This window comes from Pteropus medius, unplaced genomic scaffold (genome assembly GCF_902729225.1).
Source record: "Pteropus medius unplaced genomic scaffold, Ma_sr-lr_union100, whole genome shotgun sequence".
NCBI lineage: Eukaryota > Metazoa > Chordata > Mammalia > Chiroptera > Pteropodidae > Pteropus > Pteropus medius.
The window spans coordinates 1755508-1771153 of NW_024349505.1; the positions used below are offsets into that span (position 1 = coordinate 1755508).

The following is a 15646-nucleotide window of genomic DNA, read 5'->3' on the forward strand; positions in this document are numbered from 1 at the left end:
AACATGATTGTAAATGCTTTATTTGATAACAGGATAGTTACTCAGGGCCAAAGCTTATAATGGTCGACTTCCTCATTGTAATCTCTGCTCAGTCAGTCTAGAGTGAATGTTCAATCCCTGCTCCACACAGCTGTCAGAATTATCTTCCAAAAAACAAATTTAATCACATCACTACCTACTGAATTCAAAATACAACCCCAATTCTACAGCTTGGAAATCAGTGGCTTTTACTTTTTAATGAGGCCTCTGCTACTTCCCTTTAAATTTATTCAACAAATATAGACTTATTGTCCACTCTGTGCCCTCACTGTACTGTCAGGGTCAGTGGTTCCTCACTGTTCGTGAAACATGCTACCCTTCTATCTTTGCTTCACTTGCTCACTCTGTTTGAAATGCAGTTTCTTCTCCTAGGCACCTGGTAAAATCCTGCCTATCCAGGTCCAGTTCAAATACCAACTCCTCCTACCAGCTGTATGCACAGAGTTCTCTGGTGACAGCACTGTTAAAGTAGATTACAGCATGCCCTGCTGTCTCTCTCCTTGAATTGTGCTTTCTTAAGAGTGAAGGGCCATGCCTTTTACTTTGGATCCTCCACAGCACTTAACTTATAAACTGAATTGAAATAAAAATCTTTAGAATAGCCGCATTAATTTGCCACATTCAGTTAATTCATATCACTGCCAAAAAGGTGATTTTGGTGAACTGGATCAAACGTTTATAGATTTGCAAAGACCCTTTTAAATGGTGGCTTCATTAATGGACTCACTCCAAATCAGTCATATTGCTGGGTTTGTAAAACATGGCCTAAATAAAGAGGGCAAGAAAAATAGAAGCATTTTTATTATAGATGTTTCCATTTAAATTTCGAAGCAATACTTATTTTTAACATGATGCGACTATGTTTATCTATTCACTCACTTAAAATGCAGTCCAAAAGCACTATTTTACTTAACACATAACAATGTACATTGTATATAGATGTTATAAAAGCTACACATAAAAATTTGCCCGGAGCTTTATCTACAAATCAGAGGCTATGTACAAAAGACACCGGTACAACTAGTTTAAAGGTAGAAAACTTCATTAAGCTATATTTTGGTGTGTATATATATATATATATATACATATTGCTAAATTTCAACACCATTGATATCTTCACTTATTTATTTTTTTGGTCAGAAATTTGGTTGATTCATTTGACTTTCTGTTGTGTTAATGTGCAAGTATACCCCTCTTTCTGTTCTGATTCATCCCCATGCAATTTTACCCACTGGTGGATTAGGCCTCAAGGCAGTTAATTTAGAGAGAGCTCCAATCAAAGGTACTCTATTTCTTCTTAAGTCCCTGAATTCTGTATGGCTTTCCTACCCTGCTGGGCCAGTCTAGGCCCTCTATGATCTCTTCAATGGCTCTTCTTTGAAACTCAGAGCAGGCCACAGACTGCCCCACTTTGGCTCTCTTCTGAGCCCTGCCAGTCTTCAACTGGCTTCTCAACAGCAGGTATCCACAAGTCCCAAGGCTTTCCCAAATCTCCCTGCTATATAACACTTTCATTCCTTTTCCTAAAACATACTATTTCTCAGACATATTAATTCACAAGGAGAAAGGCAGGAGGGGGGATAGAATTCTTTTATTTTTTTTCTCTCTGTCTTTTAAATGTCATAAAATGGAATTCCCTCCAATCTATGCCCCTGAAGCTATCCAGGACCCAATCAGTGTTTGAGGAAATTGGGAGAAAAGGGATAGACAATTTATTTTATGTTTTGCATTTTTAAAGCTTCCAATTTTTAAAGTACATATAAACTTCTATTAAGTATTCCGCATATACTAAAAACGGCAAGTCCTACATTACCTTAAACCTAAATATTTTCTCACTTCTTAATATGATAACTTGCTCTACTCTTCTTTTCTATAGTTTATTATCACTGTCTACAATCCAGAGCCTATTTTTAACATGGCTTGTAAAAATATGGGTTAATAGGGAGTAAGGAGTCAATTTTGTACTACTCAAGGGCAAGATCAGCAAGTATGTAAAGAATATAGCAGGTACTGCTAACTGCCAACCTTATGAAAGGAATTAAAGGTATTTACTAATACAAAAGAATGGCATCAAACTAAAGTGGTACTGTCTAAGAGACAAAAACAAGAATTCATATAATTTGACCAGGACCATTAATTTCTCTATTGGTATTTTAAAATAAAGAGGGGGCTTGCTTATATAAAGAAAAAACAATATTCATTTTAGATATATTTTTACTTTATATATGATCGCTCCATCTGAATGTTTACAGATAATTCTGAGAAGATATATTTTTGATGAGAAATTTTTTTGTTTTCAGTGTAATATTTTTCTATCATATCTTTCTGGTGCTGTTTTATGACATTCATGCCATAAAATACATTCACAGTCTTGAAGGAATTATTAATCCAAGGTAAAGGAAATAGAAAAGTCACACGTTAGAGGAAAATTAATTTAATTTAACAGGATCTGAATATTTTTTACATAACCATTAATAATTAAAATAAACTTATTTAATATGATGTGAACAATGTAGTTGGTAATTATTTCTTATTTATATATCTCTCCCATAAAATGCCAAGTAAATTAGGATGAAAGGAATAATTTGAAGAAAATATTTAATTTTGGTTACATTGGCAAATGTAACTAGAGAGCTCATATTTACTCTTCTTATATAAATTTATCAAATTCTAGTGTGAGAAGGGATCTTAGAAATTATCTGGTCCAACTTGTTCACTTTTCTTCTCTATGAGATCAATGCCTAGGCAAGGCAAGCAACTGGCTTTTTGATACACAGTTGATTAGGGATTAAACTAGAAATTGATCCACAAAATTCTCGACTTTGGGTCTAGGACTTTTTTCACTGTATCACATTACCTTTATCATAAAAAATAAAATTCAATTCTTACTGTTTTATATGTTTAGGCTCATCATAGCTGTGGTTTTCCACTGTTTTCCAAAGTGTTTAGAGAAAAACAAACTGATGTTGGTAAGCACGTGGCAGCATTTTAAATTGAATTTGTGGGCATAAACCATCTCTTTAGCTAACAGAGAAGGGATATAGCAGGTAAAATATCTCTGTCACCCTAATTCTAGCCAGCTTTCTCTCTCTCCCTCTGCCATGTAACTCTTCTGTCTTAAATAAGACTGTAGAGGGAGAGAAGGTGTTTTTTTCACTTCTCTATTGAGTTAGACACTTGATGATTCTATAAAATTTGGTTCAAAAGATTTCTCATTCCATTTAATTGATTGCTGCATTGCTATGTAAAATAAAAGAAGATATTACAAAGAAAAGATTAGGTGGGCAAGAGATGAGTCTGTGGATGTTTATCTAAGGCTAATGCACACTTTTAACTACAGGCTGCAGAAATTTAAAAATCTCCAATAATTATTATTCCTTGAGGAGTAGGTGAGGCAGGTTATTGCATTTATTCGTTGTATCATAATTATTGTTAATAATGCTTTAACACTAGCCACTTTATGTAGCAACATAACTTTGAGAAGTAATGTGTAAATATTAATAATATTAATCGAGTAAATAAAAGTGCCAAAGTAGCTAGATTTGCATATTAAAGTATTCCTAATTTTTTACTGGGAGTTTTAAAATAATTATTTCTTTCAGTCTGACATAAAACAAATAATGAAAATAATCATTTATATCAAATTAATTTTTTTCCTATTTTTCCTTAACATTTCATAGATAAAAAGTTTTTACATTTGAGTCCAAATTTCTAAAGTTATTATTACTCAAAAAACAAAAGTGTATTAACTTACGGCCCTGATGCTTTCAAAATGTCCACCTTCTTTCTCGAAATCGATAGGCTGTCCTTTTAGTGTCCAGTAGAAAGTGACATCCAAACTGGAATCGTGAATTGCTTTGCAATTAAGAACGATGCTTTCTCCCACAGTTAACTCTGTTCTTTTAGGAGTAAGTTCTATTCTTGTAGGTTCTATAGAAATATAATGCATTAATTAACATAACGAACACGTATTATTTCTCTGCGTTCTATATTATAAATAAAGAGAAAAAACTTACAACAAGGAATCTATGAATACAGTTGTTTCAGATACACATCCTTAAGTATACATATTAATTGAAATATTACATTTGGCATGCTAGGGCACTTTACTATGCTTCTGTAGGGAAGTGATGATTTAAAAGTTCCTGTTCCTATTAAGAAGTCAATTTGGACCAAAAAGAAAAAAGAAAAAAAAGATGAGAGACTATGTAAGTAGAAACAGCATTTGACATCTTGGAAGGAGAAAAATTAGACAAAAAAAAGCCACATCCTTCCTGTCCACCTTCACGGACCATCAAATGTAAATAAAAGGATTTTTACAATAAAAAATGCTCCATATCTAAGGAGAAAGAATACATGTGAGTTCTCTTCTTTAAAGGTTGTAGGAAGCACTTCCCTTCAAATAGCTATGTTAAAAGAGATAAAAATATACTACTACTATAAAACCTTGTATTTGCTTTCACTCTACAACCTCTCTTAAGAATGGATAAGAAGTAAAAAAGGGACCTCTGGCTGATTATAAAATATCACTTTTGATAGGTTGTAAATGGTTTAATTGAGATCTGAAAAGAAAGACAAAATATTGAATGGAAATGTTTCTGAGAAAAAAATGTTTAATTATTTAGAGATTTAATTTAAAAAATACACATATACAGGGTTTAGAGCAACTGTGAACTATTAAAGGCTAATACAAGCTGTATACCTAAGGGTTATTTCAGATAGTGATCAAATAACTGCAATATGATGTACTATTTTGAATAAAGTAAGGAAGTGAGGGAGAGAGGATTTTGATTTTGTCTTTCATTTTAAGTAGATTTCTGATTGTAGATATCTCAAGAAGACTGACACAGATAATTAAAAATTAGCCCAATTTTTCTATTCTAGCTCTGCTGTTGGCAATAGCGTAATATGATGAAGTACCATTCTTAACCACCAATCACATCCTTCTAAGTAGTCACTAAGAAGACGATGCAATACCAGGAAAAAAATTCACTGTAAATGTTAATATTTTAGAAATCAGGTATTCTGTGTGGCAGTCTTAGTTCTGTCTTCATCCGAGAACACGGATAATCACATAATACTGTAGTTTAAACTTTGTGAGAATTAGAATATTCCAAGTAAGTAAATATTCCATTTATCGTGTGATTAACAGAAAACATTTTGTTATTATATAAAAAAATGACTCTGGATCCAGCAGTGCTTCATTATGAAAAAGATTGTTTAGCACACAGAAGGTATAAGACACAGACTGGAAGTAGAAGACTGAGCTGGAGTCCTGTAATGTATACTATAAACGAAGACATCTTTTAAATTATGTTCCTTCCATTGATGTTTTCCTCTTCTCTAAAATATCAGAGTGCTGTCTATTTTAATTACTTTTCTATTTCTATAGAAAGAAAATTAACGTTTTTATATTTTATATGGCCAAAATATTATTCATTATATAACACATGCACAAATAGAAAAAAAATAAGGATATAGTCAGTTACGAAAAAATATTCCTTTGCCAATTGAAGAGACTGCCTAAGATATGAGATTTTCTTAGTACTAAACACTGACATATAGTCAGTCTCAAAAGAAGGTTCCAGGCTTGAAATCTAATTCACTTTAGAAACAAAACTAACAGAAACATTGAAGCATCAGTATTTATAATATTAAAAGATGACATATAAAAAATTCCATTACTACAAACATCTAAGAGCAGCTCTGGCATTAGTTTACCTGATGCACACTCCAACACCTCACATCTATGTCCTTCTGCTGCTATTCCTTTCTGCTCCAAATTCCCCATTAAAATGGTAATAAAAGAATATTGCTGATAAACACTAAAATTAACTTTAGTAGAGAAAAAATACTTTTATACTGTTGGCATACTTTTAAATTTTGAGATATTGACTAAAACTCCAGAAAGTTTTCTTTACCTCTCACATATTTTGTTCAAAGAAAAATATTTAAATTTCTACCAACGAGGTATTTCTTTCTTTACAGTCCCCTAAATAATGGAAAGGGACAATTTGGTTGTGTTAGTTCTATTTTTACGATGTATTTTATCAACAGAAGCATGCACACACATATGTGTAAACACATATACATGCATATTACATTTATCCACTTTCTGATAAGGCCATGAAACTATGCTTATGAAATATTAGCCAGATTTTCTTACCTTTTACAGATACTGAAGCTATGATTTCAGCAGAACCAAAGACATTTTCCCCTTGGCAAACGTACTTTCCCTCATCTGATTTAGAAGCATTTAGGATCCGCAGACTCCCGTCTGGAAGAATAGCTATTCTGAAAATTATTAAAAAAGGTTTTTTTTCTTGTTTTACTGAACATCAGCTAAGTGGTAAGAAACTCTGATAAAGTCTGAAACTACTTCCAAGGTAATAATAAAATAAAGGACTGTTGTGAAATATGCAGTGATAGTACAGATGTTTTATCCTTCAAGAAATTATATAAAAAACCCACTTAATATCTTCTCATATTTAAAAGGGCTAGGGAGTTATAGTTTTTTCTTTTGACAGTTAACTCTAAAACTTGTGGAAAAAAGGTGACCTTGAATTTGGTTATTAAAATTTATACTATAATATCACCCAGCAATATTTTAATATTAAGCTAGGTATTTCATCTCCAAAGAGTGAAACCAAGACTGACCTCAAAAATCAAATATAAAAAGAAAGCATAAAAACATAAAGTAGGACAAGTACAGAACACAAAATTAACTGTAATATACAGCCAAGAGATGATTTATGGTAGTTACTCTACAATGCCACTTGTGCAGCAAGGGTATGAAATTGAAACCTGATACCTGATACCCGACACCTGGGCTGCTCTCACTGCACTTTTTAAACATAAAAACATGATATCTGAGTTTGCATTTGAGCTCATTTGGAGACCTTTGTTAAAAGCAGACCTTGAGTCTTATATGAAAGTGAAAAATTACAGTATTATTAAACATTTTTAGAAGTTCAGTGAAAATGAGTTTGATATTTAAGATTATCATATTCTCCTCTGTAGTTATCATTCCAGAAACATACAGATTTAAATTAAATTAGTGCTTTTCTCCTTTTCTCTTTTCTAAGCTCCTAAAATATATAACCCATTATTTCGCCGGTATATTAATCTACTCAAGCAACCTAAAAGAAGTGGCTGGCTGTTGTAGTTTTATTTGATATGCCATTAGAGTCTGAACTGACTTCTTTGGGAAAGAGGAAGTAACAGACTGTACTGCTTTTAGTAAGAATCAGTGATCCCGATGAACTTAAAATCCTAAAATTAAATCCTCCTAGTCCTGAAAACAATGATTTATTCCATAGCAACATGATAATATTAAACTCTTTAAGATACAAGAATGGCTAAATATGTTTAGTCAACATCCTTCATATTATATTGTGTATTCAATCTTGCTGACCACCTAGAACTGAGAGTTATTGAGATTACTGAACTTTAAAACAATTGCATTAGATTCTAGGCTGCCAAATATTGCTTATGAATTTACTTATATATTGTCATCAATAAAGGTACCAGTTTAAAAATATCACATTATCACATCGTTTCCAAAATGGATCAAACTCGATTTACAACATATAAGGATGGAGACAAATTTAGAAGCAAGGCAAACTAGAAATAGAAAATTTGATTTTGTAGTTTGTCTAGGAGGGATGCTAACTTTAGATATATGGAATACACAGTGACCTCAAAAGATATATAATCCATTCAAGATGGTCAATGAAAAATTATATTTATTTATTAAAATAGTGCTCAGTTTCTATAAAAGTGGAATATAATTAATTTATCCCATTTCAATCCCCAAAATACAATGCCACAAAAAAGATATATTTAAAAGCAAAAATTACACATTTTGTAAACAAATAAGTATCTTGTGAGAATAACAAACTTTACTGAGATTTAGCTAAAAGACTATAATTTGTACAAACTGTAAATAAAATATCTTGAAAATATCTGGATTTTACTGACTGTTATAAATTCTAATCCAGTGGGTGGGAAATTTGGCTTAAAAGTTCACCTCCTTTAAAGAAATAAATGTATCTTAGATACTGGCAGTATTACAGCTCTTGATTTAAGATAAGTCCTTTCTCACTGACAGCAGGCAATATATTATATTCTCCTTTTACAGATAGTTTATGAACACTCCTGTATTTTAGGCCACTGATACGCCAGGGGATGAGGAATTTTAAATACCATGATGTTTTTTATCTGTCAAGTGGCAGTGTCATTTAATCAAAAGCCTGTCTACTGATTCATATGGCACATCCTTATCAGATAAGCCTATATTTTTAACTTAGATAAGAAAAAAAAAGACAATGAATGTGATTCACGTTATAATATCTGACTATTGCATTCATAACTACTAGATAATTAAATATTGAATAAATATTTCCTTGCAATTTTCCACCTCCACCTATCTTCTTTCCCTTTGCTATTATTATCATGTAACTCCTACATTTGGAATTTTCAGATTTGGGTATTAATTCTGCTGAGACATTCTTGAACTTGGAATAGGGTGGTAAGGGAGTGGTGAGGTAAAGGTCTGTTGGAGTAGGGAAATACCTTAGAAATGCAAACCAGCATTCTAGCATTCAGTATCAAGTCATGCTTAGTATATTTTTCTGGTCTCTTAATTTCTCCACTGAGTTTCTTCCTAGACCTGGAGACATCTTGGATTTAATCTTGTACTTAATCAGTGGATCTCTGCCTTGCTAAATTGCCCAAAACCACAGTCTCCTAGGATGGCATTGTGTTTACCCTTATCTTACAAGGGGCTGACTTCTTGATGACTGTCCTTATTTCTGAATTTCAGGATCATTTTCTGGACCCTCTATTTCCATGTTTTCCAGGTTCGGCTTACCTCTCAGACACCACACAACATAGTTTAGATCTTTCCAAGTATACTACTTGCCTGGGGGTGCCACCTATTTACCTCCTGCCATATTATTTAGAGATCATGCTCTGACTTTCAGGCTTTCTGGTATTATTATAGCATAGTGGATATCATATCACAGAATCATTAATCATTAAGACTATACGCTTTAAAGACAGAGAGGGCTGAGTTCAAATCACTGTCATTGATTAGTATGTACATGATCTTAAGCAAAGTTACTTAACCTCTTTCCTTATAAGTAAAACTGTCATATCTAACTAGTTTTTTAAAGTATTAACTAGATAACATATGTAAATTATTATACTTAGTGGTACATAACAGATATTAATTGAAAATTTACTCAAAAATATATATAAAATCTGTGGCAAATTTTAAAAAGGAAAAAGTAGAGCATGCCAGGGAAAGCTTTGAATATAAAAACCTTAACTATTTAGGGTGTTCTACAAGTCTTTTCTGGGGGGAATAATATTTGAGCTGAGAATTGAGGATTGAGAGAGAGTGAACTAGGCAAAACGTAGGAAAGCAGAGGGAATAAAATTTGCAAAGGCCATGAAATGAGGTGGACAACAAAACCTTGAAAATCCAAATGGCCAATTATGATGGCAGCATATAAAGGCAGGTCAGAGAGTGGCCCAACATGAGACTGGAGATGTAGACATTGGGCAAGATCATGCAGGACCTAGTATACTATGGAAAACATCTTGTTGTTATTCTAAGGGTAATGAATTCTATTTTTTTTTTCACAGCTTTATTGAGGTATGATAGGAATATCATAAGCTCACATTTAAAGCATATACTTTGTAAAGTTTTCACATGTGGATGCAGTCATGAAACCATTACCACAGTCAAGACAGTCAACATATACATTACACCCAAAGCATCTGTGTTCCTTTGCATTCTCTTATCCTAACCCGTTCTCACCAGGCAACAACTGATCTGCTTTCTGTCACTATTGTAAGTTTGTACTTTTACAGAATTTTAAATAAGTGGAATTATAACATTATATATATATATGTATATATATATACACATATATATATACACACACACACACATATATATATATACACATATATATATTCCTTTTTGTTTAGTTTCATTCAGCATAATTAAGTTGTGATTCATCCATGAATTATTACTAATACATTCCTTTTCATTGCTGAGTTGGTATTTTATTGTGTGAATAAACCACAACTAGTTTATCCATTCACCTTTGGGTGAATATTTGGGTTATTTTGAGCTTGGGGCTATTACAAATAAAGCTGCTATAAACATATCTGACAAATTCTTTTATAATTATTTGCTTTTATTTCTTTTGGATAAATTCTTAGAACTATAATGACTTTATCATCTGGATTATATTTAATGTTTAACTTTTTAAGAAGCTGCTGTACTGTTTCTAAGTGGTTGCACTACTTTACATTCCCAGCAGAATTATATGAGAGTTCTTACAACACTTGATATGGTCAGTCTTTTTAGTTTTAGCTATTACGATAAGTAGGTACTAGAATCTCATTGCGGTTTTAAATTGCATTTCCCTATTAACTAACGATGTTGAGCATCTTTTCATGTGTTTATTTTCCATCTATGTATCTTCCTTGATGAAGTGATTGTGCAATTTATCAATTTTATTTTATGTTTGTTTTTGTTGTTGTACTAAGAAATCTTTACATAACCTAAGGTCACAAAGATTCTCCATTTTCTTTTAGAAATTTTATAGTTTTAAGTTTTATGTTTATGTCAATGATTCATTTTGAGTTATTTTTTTATGCTCTGAGGTATGAATCTACCTTATTTATTTATTTTGGATATGGTTACCCAATTGTTCCAAGCTATTATTTTAAAAAGACTATCTTTTCTCAATGGCTTTTTCATCATTGTCAAAAATCAATTGGCCATAAATGTGTAAGTCAATTTCTCAACTCTCTCTTCTGTTCCATTTATCTATTAATCTATCTTCATGCCAAAACCACACTGTCTTGATTACTGTATCATTATGATCTGTCTTGAAGTCAGGTAAGTTAAGATGTCCTATTTTACTCTTTTTCAGAGCTGTTTTGTCTATTCTACATTCTTTGCATTTCCGTATGAATTTTAAAAATAGCTTGTCAATTTCTAAAAAGCTTGTTGGAATTTTGATTAGGATATTTCAATGAATTTGTAGGTTGATACGTGTAGAGTTAAAACAATATTGTCTTACAATATGTGAACATCATGTATCTCCATTTATTTAGGTCTTTATTTTCTCTACATAATATTTTGTAGTTATTAGTCTACAGGTTTTAGACATCTTTCAGATTTAACTATATGTTTTTTGATGCTGCAGTAAAATATTTATTTAACTGGAAAATTTTGAGATAATTATAGAGTTACATGAAGTTTTAAGAAATAATACTGAGAGATCCCTTGTATGCTTTTTCTAGGACCTCTCAATGGTAACATTTTGTCAAATTATAGTATAATACCACAATTAGATGTTGATATTAATGTAAGCCATTGGTCAGCTTTTCCCAGTTTTAACTTACTTATTTGTTTGTGTTTTAAGTTATATACAACATTTTCATTTAGCACTTCTGCATCCATCACCACAGTCAAGATATAGAATAGTTCTAACACCATAAAGATTTCTCATTTTCCCTTTTATGGCCATACTCACCTTCATTCCACACTAACGTCACCACCCTACACTGGTTCCTAATTCCTGCCAACCACTAATTTGCCCTTCATTTCTAATTTTTTTTTCCATTTCAATAATATTATATAAATGAAGTCTTACAATATGAGATTTTTTGAGATTGGCCTTTTAATTCACTTACATTAATTCCCTGGAGATTCATGCAAGTTTTGTGTGTCAGTAGTTTATTTTTTTTATTGTTGAATAGTATTCCATGGTATAGATATACCATAGTTTATTAGCCATTCGCCTGTTGAAGGACAGCTGGGCAGATTCTAAAATTTGATATTACAAATAAAGTTGCTATAAGCATTTGTGTACAGGATTTTATATGAATGTAAGTTTTAATTTCTCTGAGATAAATACCCCAAAATATAATTTCTGAGTCATAGGAAAATTCCATGTACAGTTTTTTAAAAATTATTTTTCAATTACAGTCAACATACAATATATTATGTTACTTTCAGGTGTATAACATAGCGATTAGACATTTATATACCTTATGAAATGATCATTCCAATAAGTCTAGTGCCCATCTGACACCATACATAGTTATTACAATATGATTGATTATATTCCCTATACTGTACTTTATATTTCTGTGACTATTTTTATAACTGGTAGCTTTATACTTCTTAAGCTCTTTCACCTATTTCTCCCACTCCCCAATGCTCTTCCTATCTAGAGATCATCAGTATATTTTCTTTATCTATGAATTTGTTTTGTTTGTTTATATTGTTTTTTAGATTCCACATATAAGTGAAATCATATGGTATTTTTCTTTCTCTGTCTGACTTATTTCACGTAGTATAATACACTCTAGGCTCATCCATGTTGTCACAAATGCCAAGATTTCATTACTTTTTATGGCTGAATAATATTTCATTACATATATGTATCACTTATTTATCCAATCATTTATCAATGGACATTTAGGTTGCTTCCATACCTTAGCTATCGTAAATAATGCTGCTATGAACATAGGAATGCATATATCTTTCTGAATCAGTGTTTTCATTTTCCTTCGAATAAATATGCAGGAGTAGAATTGCTGAGTCATACAGTACTATTTTTAACTTTTTGAGGAACCTCTGTACTGTTTTTCATAGTGGCTGCACCAATTTATATTCCCACCAAAAGTGAAGAAGGGTTCCCTTTTCTCCACAATTTTGCCAACATTTGTTGATTTATTGGCGATAGCCATTCTGACAGGTGTGAGGTGATATCTCATTGTGGTTTTAATTTGCATTTCTCTGATGGTTAATGATGTTGAGCATGTATCTCTGCCTGTTTTTTTTTAAATTAAATTGTTTGTTTCTTTGTTGTTAAGTTGTATGAGTTCCTTATACATTTGGATATTAATCCATTATTGGATGTACCATTGGCAAATATCTTCTCTCATTCAGTGGGCTGCCTTTTGTTCTGTTAATGGTTTCCTTCACTATGCAAAAATGTTTTAGTTTGATGAAGTCTTATTTATTTCTTCTTTTGTTTCCCTTGCCTGAGGTGATGTATCCAAAAAATATTGCTAAGAGTGATGTCAAAAAGTTTACTGCCTGTTTTCTTTTAGGAGTTTTATGATTTCAGGTCTTAACATGTAAATCTTTAATCCATTTTGACTTTAGTTTTGTATATGGTGCAAGAAAGTGGTCATTTTTTGCATGTATTTTTCCAGTTTTCCAACATCATTTATTGAAGAGACTGTCTTTATTGTATATTCTTACCTCCTTTGTCATAGATTGATTGACCACGTAGGCATGGGTTTATTTCTGGGCTGTCTATTATGTTCCAATGACTTTGTGTCTGTTTTCTGCCAGTACCATGCTGTTTTGATTACTATAGTCTTATAGTTTGTTATCCAGTAGCATGATACTTCCAACTTTGTTCTTTCTCAAAATTGCTTTGGCTTTTGGGGTCTTTTATGTTCACATATAAATTTTAGGATTATTTTTTCCAGTTCTGTAAAAAATGTCATTGGTAATTTGATAGAGATTGCACTGAATCTACATATTGCTTTGGGTAGTATGGAAATTTTAATAATGTTAACTCTATCCATAAGCACAGTATGTCCTTCTATTTGTTTGTATCTTCTTCAATATTTTTCTTCGGTATCTTATAGTTTTCTTAGTGTAATAAGTCTTTCACCTACTTGGTTAAATTTATCCCTAAATATTTTATTCTTTTTGATGGAATTGTGAGTAAGATTGTTTTCTTAATTTCTTTTTCTGATAGTTCATTATTGGTGTATAAAAATGCAACTGATTTCTGATTATTAATGTTGTACTCTGCTACTTTACTTAATTCATTTATTAGTTTTAATAATAATGACTATATTACTGTTTCCTTTCCAATTTAGATGCATTTTGTTTCCTTTTCTTGTCTGATTGCTGTGGCTAGGACTTACAATGCTATGTTAAATAAAAGTAGTTGAAGTGGATATGTTCTTGTTCTTGATCATAAAAAAAGCTTCAGTTTTTCATTGTTGACTATAATGTTAGCTGTGTGTTTGTCATGTATGACCTTTATTATATTGAGGATGCTCCCTTTATGACCACTCTGTTGAGAATTTTTCATAAAAGGATGTTGGATTTTGTCAAATACTTTTTCTGCATCTATTGATATAATCATATAATTTTTATTCATTATTTTTTGTCTATGTGGTGTGTCATGTTAATTGATTTGCAGATATTGAACCAACCTTGTACCAAGGATTAAATCCCACTTGATCATGGTATGTGATCTTTTTAATGTATTGCTGATTTTGGTTTACTAATATAAATACTGATATCCTTTGATATTGACTCTACTTAGTTTATGTGAACAAGACACATTCTGCTTTGAAATGAGATTTTTTACATCAACCTTAACAGGTTGGAGATATGACTATAAATTAAGGTCAGAGGAGAGAACCCAAGACAGAAAAAAAATAGCTATGCAGAGGCTTTTATCACCTGGGAACTAAGAGCCTTAGTTAGAGGTAATCTGGTTTGAGTGTGTAGATCATCTCCTTCATACTATAGGACTTCCTGCCGCATCCCCCAAAGAGCATGGATATATAAGATTTAACACTGAAGGAACTTAAAATTCTACCTATACCTAGGTTCTTTGTTTTGGTGAATGAAATAGCAATCCTCTTAACAAGAAAGACAATTATAGATGTAATTACAATTAAAGGAGATAAGTGCTAAATGGAGACACACTTTTCTAGAGAAAGTGATCTCTAACCTGAGCCCTAAAAATGTGGTAGTAATTAATCCACTAAATGGCTAAAAAAAGTGGTAGTAATTAATCCACTAAATCAAAACAGAGTGAAATGTCTCATTTAGATTCACCAACATCTTTTTGTGTGGCTTCTATATTCTAGGAACTGTAGAAAGTATCTGGGATATAATGACAAGTCTCAGTTCCTATCCTTAGGAACCACAGGAGTAGAGGAAGCATCAGACAAGTAAGCAGGAAATTAACATTAGGTATAATAAAATCTGGAAAGAAATAAGTACAGGAAACTATTTGGAGTACATATGGCAGGCAGCTCATTAACCTGGGGGATATGAGTGTGGTTAGGGAAGGCATCTCAGAGGAGGTGGCATTTCATTCGATGGTTGAAAATTAATAACTCTTATCTTTATACTGGTTTGGGAAGGGAATAGGTAAAATGATCTATTGATGTCTATTGAATATTTTTCCTAATTGCTTTTCTGAACTCTCATCTTTCATTCCTTTCATTCGAGTTGCACACTGCTTCTGTGTTTAACTTCCTAAATCACAGATCTAATCTTTTTTTTTTTTGCCTGAACTTTTCATCTCTCTAGAGCATACAAAATAACATACTTACTCCTTAGTAGAACAGTTGAAAGTCTTCACCAAATGATCATAACTTCTATCAGCCCCTGATCTCCCACCTTATATTCTGCAAGTCTCCAAACTATGTTGTAATGCATTCTCAATATATATATTTCATATCATTTATAAATTTTGTATGTATCACATAGACACCACACGCACACACACACCCCCCCACAGTATTA

At 31.9% G+C, this 15646-nt stretch overlaps 1 protein-coding gene across 1 annotated transcript in view; it reads right to left on the reverse strand.

Annotated features, from left to right (window-relative positions):
- The window catches only part of CNTN5 (contactin 5), a 1114755-nt gene that overhangs the window by 124630 nt on the left and 974479 nt on the right, over window positions 1-15646 (reverse strand). The window contains exons 14-15 of the mRNA XM_039881982.1: window positions 6206-6333; window positions 3794-3969 (exon numbers count right to left, since the gene is read on the reverse strand). Coding sequence (XP_039737916.1) covers window positions 3794-3969; window positions 6206-6333 — 304 coding nt within the window. The remainder of the gene's footprint in view (window positions 1-3793; window positions 3970-6205; window positions 6334-15646) is intronic.